The following is a 10,146-nucleotide window of genomic DNA, read 5'->3' on the forward strand; positions in this document are numbered from 1 at the left end:
CATTTTTAAACTTGAAAACAAAGGATGCAACATGTCTATGTGTGTGTATATTCAAAAAGTAAAGGATTGCAAACTTTCTTGCTTCGTGCATTATGGCCGCTGTGAATTTGTGGAGAGACATGGTCCCAAATTTCACTAAAATTTGATATTCTATCATTAATTGTTAAGTGAAATTAAGTTATGATAACTCTTAGGGAGCGTTTGATTTGCTAAAAAGATAGAACAACATTGGACAAGTAGTTGAGTCACATGACAATTTTTTGTACTGTACGTTATTCGGTGGTTGATACACAATACAAGTAATTTTGTATTATATTTTGTTTAATGTTCTTATGTACTGGACAAAATAATAATGTAAATTTTAATATGAAACCTTAGGTGCATTAGCAACACCATGACAATGCAACAAAGGTGAGGCATGTCCACAGAGGAGGCACGGCCCCTAACGCCACCGGGCACAGGGCCTAGCGGTGCGAGGCCGCCACAAGGTCACGGCGGCACAGCGGCGCGACGCGAACTCATCGGAGTTGGCAAAAAAAAAACATAGTGAGAAGGAAGAAGATGACGATGGAAAATTTGAATAAATTAACAATGAAAAAAATAAATAATGAGCAAAAAGGAAGCAACAGTAGTTCATACGGTCCTCGTCGGTGGCCAAGGTACGGCATTTGGAGAGGGAGATTTAGAGAAGGAGACACATATGGAAAAAGAAAAAAAGTGTGGAATAATGAAAAGACAGAAAATATTAATAGTATTGTATTTTTACTTTTGTTAGTTGCTGGATAAAAAGTTATACTGAAGTTTAGTGAGTTACAAGTTTTTGAATATTTGTTTAGTCCATCATTTTTTTTACTTTATATTGTTTCTCGGTCATTCTTTAAATCAAGTGTTTGACATATTTTTGTATTGTCCGGTCCTTAATGTTTAGCGAACCAAAAGCACCCTTAAGGAAACAAATTTATTGGCAAAAAAAAAAGTGTATTCACAGAAATCATACCACAGAATGTCTTTGTTCCTTTTCTTTACTATTAATTAGATCTTAAATAGAGCATGCCTCTTAAGGTTACAGAATAACGACCAAGAGTAAAAGAAAACTATAATAAAAAAATTGTGGTTAAAGTACGGGCATCAGCGTTCAAGATGGAGCCCAGACAGGCAAGTAAACAACGCTATCCCTGTAATTTTATTTTATTTACTGGTCTGAAGCCAACTTTATTGAAACTGAAGACATTCAGAGCAAGCTCAAACACAAGAAAAATACGCATAAATGGGCCTAGTTGAGATCAAACTTTCTGTAACCACACCGATCCAGTCCAGAGTTTAGCGACGTACTTGCTGTAATCTAAAAGTTCAAAATTCCTGTATAGTTTCAAATATGCTAGAGGACTATAAAGCAAGTAATCTCACATCTATTGCTAGGCTATAGAGGACTACCAAGTACCAATAATTTCTCGTCTAGGAAAGCAACGGCTAGGAGCTCTCGTCAACCTAAAAAAATCCCATGTTATGAAAGATCGGGTGTTTTTCTTTCAATACTCAAAAGTCAAAACTAACCTCGTTAAATCTCAGACACCCCAAACAGCATTTTTCATGATCTTATGACAACACCTACTATACATCATCAAGTTCGGACCAACCACACCAAGCACTTGGTTTTCGTTATTTTACTTTCCCTTTACTATGCATAATTAATTATAGGATTTTCATGCACTAATTTTGTTAAAATAGTCAAAAAAATTAGAATTGTTTACACTAACAGATGATAGTGAGTGTGCATGTGTGCAGATGAGGGCTTTATCCAGACCTTTGTTTTTCTTATTAACATAGGCCAGGAGTGGAGGCAAGAAAACTTGAAATAACTTTTTCAACTTATTAGCCTTCTTGAGAATTTGTCACAAGGGTTTGTGGACCTCTTACAAAAAAGCTGTCGAAATTATTTTCCACGGGACTAGACTTCATGGAAGTAACATTTTTTGGAACTAACAAGTGGAGTCCAGAAAAATGGTCACCCCAAATATCATATGTATACTCATTTGCAAGTCCTGTCTCTCGTGCTTGAACAGCTGTTTGGTTGTGAAGTTGGGATCCAGGAGCTCGAGCATGCAAGTTAACAGTAGATTTTGACCCCAAGGGAGATGGAAAAGTGCTTGCAGGAATGGGAGAAGTAGCACAAGGTTTCTGAACAGGTAAACTAGTAGCACTTCTTGAAGCTGAATGTGGTACTTGAGAAGACTTACTATTAGTGCACCTTTGTGTAGAAGCAGGCTTCAATATATTTGACACAGCAACAGCGGCAGAAGCTTGATCATTGGCAGAATGTTGGGTAGCCACCTGTGTCATTGAACTAGGAGCCTCAGGGGGTTGCTCCTCGTCCGGAGACATTGGCCAGTTACATTTAGGTGTAGCAGAGGGAGTAGGGGATAAAGGAGACGAGGGTGTAGAATTACCACTTTGACTACTTGAAACTTCAGACAATGCCGCTGATTTGGCACCGAGACTCTTCCTCTTTCTTCTTCTACCCTTCTCTTTACCAGTTTTGACCGTGAGATAACCCAACTGAGATGCTTTCATTGGGTCAGAGTTCTGAACTGCGGAGGATGACAATTTTCTTTCACTTTGAATATCCAATGCATGACTAGTCTGTTCATGATTTTCAGATTTGTGTGTCAACTGTTGAGATATTTCCAGTTCAGATGGATTGCCTTGACCATAGGAATATTTGCCACTAGAGGCCTCCATTAGATGATTCATCTCACTAGCCATAGAGAGCTTACTCTTTCTCTGGTCATGATGTAGCATAGGGGTTTTCTCTGCACTTTTTATGGTGGTGTGGACCAAGTTATCATCACTCTTGCAAGAGAAATCCAAGAAGCCCAATGCAGTGGTTTGAGGAAATATGAAACAAAATATCAGAAATATTAAGGATGCAACAAGAATAAATCCAAGGGATTTCTTCAATCGCATCCAATACATGGATCTCTTGCAGCTACTTAGCATATAATAAGGGAAACTTGCTTTCATGGGTAACAGAAAAATACCAGTAGCCAAGACGAGTTCAAGATCTCGATGCACCACAGCTGCAGAAAAATCAGTTTGATATGATATCAGAAGTTTAGTTGATTCCCCAGGCTCAAGAGCAAAACCCTTACAAGAAAGAATCTTAAAACCATCCAACCCGCACTCTCTCCCAGAAACTCTGATACTTTTAACCTCCAATGGCAAGTCTCCAGTGTTTTTGGCATATAACTCTTTCACTAAATGTTGTGAACAGGCAGAACTTATCTCTTTCATGTGAAGTAAGGTATATGGAAGAGAAAAGTTGAGTGTCTTGGGCATTTTAAGATCAAAATCTACATTGTCAACATGCTCAGACCTCTCGAGCAAAACTAGAGAAAGCAACCCTCCATATCCCTTTAAAGGTATCCACTCAACACCTGAAAGATTGTTTCTTATCAATGCCGAACCACTCCACCCACATCGATCAGATGGATAAAAAATTATTGGCCCCAAAGTTACATGTTCATGAGGGTGCACATAAGCCTCTGTTAGTGCATTCTCTGGAATAGAGAATCCATACTTTTTTGGAGTAGCACCTTCATCTAGAACCAAATTACTAGATGAAGAAGGGAATAATAAATCATCTAAATCCCTACACTCATTAATTATTTCTCCTGAATTCAAGATAAGCTGCATCACCACTGGATGTTGACTGGGATTCTTTACAGTGATCCACTTAGAGACATAGCTTCCAACCTGAATCATCAAAAATAACACCTCACTGTCTTCAAGCACAGACATGCTACCCGTGACTCCCTGAGACTTCCAGTTTGCCAGAACCAGTTCATCTACATCTCTCGTCTCTAAAACCTTCAAATAAAAATTAGCAGAAAGACTTGACATTAATAGTTATTGGTGGAAATGAGTTTATCCACAGTGCCTAAATAATTTAAGGAAACAGTAAAATTATTTCCAATAATATTTGCTGTTGTACCACAGATGCATGTATACAGCAATTTGGGGAAAGACAAATGGCAATAAAAGTAGCAATGAAGGAAAAGTGGTAGAGGAGTAGGTTAGACAGAAAATTTCCATGCAATTCATAGGACAATTTCTGCAAACTATACAAGTTGATGAGACTCCAACTCCCGCAGTTGAGTCATCACTGAGATATCCTGCCATTTATTTGTATCAAAGACTGGGCAACATAGAAAAGAGAATAAGCTTGTTTATTTAATCAATATTTTGTCATGCCTGAAAAGTAACTAATTACATTGAAATTGTTTAAAACCTTTATATCCTAGAGCACCCTAGCCATTTTATTTCTCAACTCTCAAACCTGTCATACTTAAAGTTCTCAGGGATTGGATCTACAGATCAAAAAAGAAATTGAAAAATAAAAATAAAAGGCATATATTATTAATGCAGAAAATTAATTTTCATAAAAATTCCCCATGTCAACTAATTAACATGCAAAATGTAAGTATAGCTGACAATAATTGTCAAGTTCAGTATTTTATACAATAATATCCCAGAGGAAAAGCTATAAATTAGTTAAAGGAACATACTTCCAATGCATTTACAAATATGCCGCTAGATTCAGTAGAAATGTCCCATTGAATAAACAAATAAATAAAAAACAATATTCATTACTCAGTAGTTAGTAGTCTCAATTTTTGAGTTATAAATTAAAAACAGTTCATCAACCTGTGTTCAAACAGAATACAGACAGCGAGAACTGAATCAACTTACCTTGAGATTTGGCCGCAATTGCATGCTTCTGCCCATATACCCTGTTCTCCTACTGTCAAATTGGGTATGTTTGGACTTGCCTTCTACTTGATCAGATGAATGCATTTTCCTATGATGTTCAAAACAAATATATAAAATGTCCTCACATGGAATCTCAATCAGGGGACTAGTTGAGTCATTAGTAAGAATCAACAGTTTGCAGTTCTCTCGCAAGTTGGAGACTTTAGGTGCAAAGTCATGCAAATCCAAGTGCAGGTGACTACAGTAAATAATGCCAACTTGAGTCACAGTACCAGGGAAAAGCAGTAAACCTTCTTTGAACTTAATACGGAAAAGCTCAGTGTCAGAAACCTCCATGACTTTAACAAAACCTAAAACATACGGGGCATCATTCCTAAGAGAGATAGTGATAGCAATTTCACCACTATCACATGTGGCTAGACCCTCAAGAGTTGCTGAAATAAATATACCAACAGTATCACAAGCAGAATGACTATCTACTTCAACTTCAATAGGAACCATAATAGTATCAGATGTGTCTTGTGAGGGCCTCAGTAAATGCAAACAAAATGCACCAAAGATTTTTCCCTCAAATCCAACCATAATATCCATCTCCATGAGATTTTCAGAGCCATGTGGAGCAATATCCCAATTCCTATGGGGCCTGATTGCTATCATTGGTGAATGACCACTATTCACAACCAATCGATCCTTAATAGTTGGGAAGAGCCAAGCATCAATAACCTGAAAGTCATTTATCCTACAAATTGCTTCAGTTTCAACAGAATTATGCCCTGAAGAAATTGATATCCAGGCAGTTATTTCTTTCACATAAAGGGTCTCATCAAAGGGATTGAACAATGAAAAATTCTTGCTCAGCCTTCCACCAGGAGAAATTTGCACACCTGATAAGGGCTGAATTCCAAAAGGACACTCAGTAGCATATCCTTTAGCTTCTACTATGAATCCACCGGAACTTGTCTGCAAAATCAGGCTAGCTGATGACAAGCCCAGACTTTTAGGGAAGAAAACAAAACAAATTAAAGCTGATTCACCAGGTCTTAGTGAAACATCACTGAAGTTACAAGGGTAGAACTGCAAGTCTGAGCTGAATGGCTCATAGAGGTTTAATATGCTATCATTGCATGTATTTGTCACAGTTAAAAAGGCTGCTGAAGAAGAATACAAGTATTTTTGTCCCCAGTCCAGCATAGTAGGGCCAATCCTTACATTGGGTGAGACAGAACCATCAAAAGAATTTGATTTGGAAACCTCAGAGTTCGTTGACCAAAAACGTGTTGTCTTCTGCTTAAGTGAAGAGCCTCCACAAGAAGAAATGTCATCTTTACAACCAACCTCGGTTGGAAGAGGTGGTATGCCATCCACTTCCTCTCTGGTGTTCAAAGAACATGAGACAACCCCTCCATTAAGTAACCTAAACACACCATGTTCAGCTGACCAGCTTTGGTTACTTGTTTGCCTGCCATCTTGAGGTAACTCTGCACAAAATGGACTGTTGTATTGACTGCCAGATTCTCCTAGAGAAGCTTCCTTTATAATTTTCTCTTTATGTGAAAGTCCAGACAACATTGATGGAAAGCAGAACGAATGACTTTTCGGACAGACATTTTCATAACTGTTATGGGGAGATGGAAACCCATAGCCTAAACTAGAGTCACTAACAGTAGCGTCTGAAGAACCCAAATCATAACTTCTCTCAAAAGATGCACAACCATCATAATCTGGTGGGTTTTGTATCCCATTCAAAGAGCACAGTCCATATCCAGCAAGCCAGAATAAGATGCACGACAGAACCACATAACAAGTGAATGTTTTGTGAAGCAATCCCCTAGTTGAAACCATAAATACAAGTTAGAAACTTTTATTCTTTTTCACCTCACAAATAAATTATGCGCAAACAAGGGTAGAGAATGCTTTCAGTGCAAATATAAATACATAAGAACAAATTTAACCGATTGCAATTAACCTGGCAGCATTTATTACAGATTCTTCACACGAGCTTCATGTGGTTCAAATTAGATTGATATCAAACAGCACATAATAAACAAACAAACAAACACATGCTACAGCAAGTAATATGAAGCAATGAATAAAATTCAGCCTTTGTAAGCTATAAATAGAGAAAAAGATAAGGATCCTTTGCGCGAAAAGTTTAAAACTTTAAATAGTTACGATACCATGCTAGAGCCAATAATCAATTTGACGAAAAATAAATAAACAAAAACGTAATAAACACTTTAACAGACCATTCTAAATCTAGCTTCCCCGAACCATTTACCCGAATTAAAAATAAAGTAGTAATAAGTAAATAAGTAAAACACCCACCCAGACACACACCACGTGCTTAACCTAAAACAATCACAGTACTCCCACTCAAGACTAAAAAAGGAAACAAACACCTATTCAAACCAAATGCAAAGAAGCGAAAAAATAGCCACAGGGAAGGAGTAAAAACCCAAACACAAATAGAAAAAAATAGAGAAAAGAAAGTGATCAAGTTCGAAAAAAGAGGAAAAGTGTGGAAAGGGAGGAAGAAGATAGCGTACCGGAGGCGGAACATGGAGAGTGAATGTGGCAGGGAGTGGGTTGATGATTAGGGTTTGACGGTGGAAGGAACAGAAAGTGGTGGGGAAGGGAAACCCATACGACACAACGTTAGAGGAAATTTTTTGGGATGTTCTTAGTGTCCACACAGACCCGATGAGTGGCTCCAGACAACTACTATGGAAATTGCAGACAGGGTGGTAAAGAAATCCCGGTTCAATAAATACACACACCATGTTTGAATTAAATAAAATAATATATCAATCATAATATTTTATCAAATGTTTAAAAATACACTTACTGAATTTAAACTATGTTTTATGGTATTCAATTATGTATTTTCAAATTTATTGATTCTTATGGTAATTATTTAAATAGTATATTTATAATTTTTCAGTAATTATTAATAACATAAAATGTACCAAAAAATAATATATAAAATTAAAATGTAATAATTTACTACATATATTAGTGTTACTTGTAGGCATGAATTTCATAATCAAGCAAGACTACACTTTTAAATGAAATATATGTCAACAGTAATTTTGAAAATGTTGATTAATAAGTTTATTAAATATTAAGATTAATTAAGTTTTTAGTTACTTAACTTTTTTTTAGATCCTAATTTTTAGTTTCTTCAAATTTTTTATATAATTTTTAATCCTTTGTTAATTTTATGTTAGCAATTTTAGTCCTTCTAAACAATTTTATTTATTTTTAGTCCCTTATTTATTTTTATTACTCAAAATTAATTCTTATTTTATCAATTCTTAATTATTTATTTATTTTATATTTGGAATTACTTTTGAGCAGTGACACTAAATAAGAAACTAAAAATTGAGCAAAAAGTTGTAAAGAGGCCAAAAATGATGAAAAAAATTAATGAAGGATTAAAAATTACAAAAAATATTTTTGAGGGGCCAAAAATTATAATATGAAAAAACTGAGGTACTAAAAACTTAATTAATCTTAAATATTATTAGAAATATGTTACTAATATTAAATATTAAAATAATTATTAATAAAAATGTTTTTTTTATGGAGAATTAAAAAATACTAAAATATCATTACATTTATTCTTTAAATACTTTTTTTAAATAAAATTAGTATCTAACAAATTAGTTACTCAAATTTTGTTTCCATTAAATTAATAGTTAAAATTATTAATTTATTACATTGTGTTATTATTTTAGTTCTCCATTAGAATAATTTTATTGATAAATGTGTAGATTTAAAATTTTGTTTGATAAAAGAAATTAATTAGTATAATAATAATTTGTTGTCACGAGAATGATTAACAATCACTGAACTGAATTCAATTACAACTGCTCTAATATCTAATATGATTCTAAAATTTGACTGTATGAACAATATTAAAGAATTGAATTGAGAGTTTTTTGTTTAAAAAAATTTACAATTAGTACAAATAAGTGCTAAAATTATTTTTTAAGAATTTAAAATCTCAAATCAAGATTCCCAGTCTCTAGTTTCGTTTGAGATTATCAAATTAGACTAGGAAGTAGGAAGGGCGACAAAGCTATTACTGTTCCCAGTTGACTTGCAAGGTTTCGTGATTTTTTTTTAGTGTGTATTTTCTTTTATCCATACTTTCAATTTTAATGTTAAAATATTTTTTAGTGTGTCTAACAATATTTAGTTAAAATAAAAACAAACTCTAATTTAGGTGAATTTCATTTATAATTCATATGCAAAGCTTCTTTTTTTTTTTTCTTTCTTTCGTTTGACTCGTGTTATTTGCACAGCTTAGTTTGGAATCGTGATAATCACAAAGTCACTTTTAAATATTAATTAATTTAAATTGTGTCAAGCGGACTCGTGTGAGAAGATTTTTCATTAATAAGATTCTAATATAATATCTCGATTTTAAGAAGAAGAAGAATCAATATTGTTTGTTCTGTTAAAATTGAATTATTGATAATAAATAAGTTGTATACCAACAAATTATTAGTTTTGAGTAATATTAAATTCAATTTTTTTAATAAATAAAATTTTAAATTTGAGTCTTATAAATAAAAAAATTGTGATTGAAAAAAAAATGTATGAAAAAGTGTGTTTTGTTAGACATATAAAGAAGAATATAAATAGGAGAAAAAAATATAATTATAGATATCAAGTTAATTTGATGCATGAATACGTGTAAGGCTATAACAATAGTAGCTAAAGAGTAAAAATTGTGTATATGTTACGTTTTTTTACGTTTATTTTTAAATAATAAATTTAGTAGAACGTATTTACAGTATGTTATATTTTGTCTTTAAATTTATATTTCCTCTAAATTTTTAAATGAGAAATCATCAATATAATAACTTTGAAAGGAAAAACAAATCAACTGACAAGTGAAGAATCACATTTTATTTTTTTACTTTTTCAAGATTAAAAAAATACTAGACATTTTTTAAAAGATAAAAAATATTCTTAAAAAAAAATTCTTTCACTGTTCAGGAAAGACTAATGATAGGAACAGGCGAGGCTGCCGGATAAGGACTTATAGTTTAAGTGCTTAACATATAAGTTATTGTACTCAAATATAAGAAAAAAAATAATGTGTATTGAATTAAAATATAAGTAAATTTTAATTATTATTTTTTATTAAATGAAATTATATTCAAAATATATTTTATTTAATTGGAGTTTTATTTTTAATAATTTTGTTTTTTTATCCTATGTAATTAATGTATATGATATTTTAGGAAATGAATTAACTTTTTTTTATTAAGACTATCAAAATTAAATGATGTTAATTAATTTTTTTATGAACACTATTCATTTTTTCTTCTTATATTGTAATTTGGAGGGAGTATTTTAATATGA

General features: G+C 33.1%; 1 protein-coding gene across 1 annotated transcript; it reads right to left on the bottom strand.

Moving 5' to 3' along the window:
• Positions 1-1,850: 1,850 nt before the first annotated feature.
• LOC114421585 lies at positions 1,851-7,514 on the bottom strand. Its single transcript, XM_028387597.1, has 3 exons — positions 7,317-7,514; positions 4,750-6,598; positions 1,851-3,867 (listed from the first exon to the last, which is right to left on the bottom strand). The coding sequence occupies exons 1-3, from the start codon at positions 7,328-7,330 to the stop codon at positions 1,873-1,875; spliced, it is 3,858 nt and encodes a 1,285-aa protein (XP_028243398.1). The 5' UTR covers positions 7,331-7,514; the 3' UTR covers positions 1,851-1,872.
• Between the last annotated feature and the right edge of the window lie 2,632 nt (positions 7,515-10,146).

This window comes from Glycine soja, chromosome 1 (assembly GCF_004193775.1).
Source record: "Glycine soja cultivar W05 chromosome 1, ASM419377v2, whole genome shotgun sequence".
Lineage (NCBI taxonomy): Eukaryota > Viridiplantae > Streptophyta > Magnoliopsida > Fabales > Fabaceae > Glycine > Glycine soja.

Bases quoted from the DNA above. Each gene is read 5' to 3' on its own strand.
- LOC114421585 (XM_028387597.1), bottom strand. The intron at 3,868-4,749 runs GTAAGTTGATTC...TTTTATTTGAAG, and splicing joins AATTGCGGCCAAATCTCAAG to GTTTTAGAGACGAGAGATGT.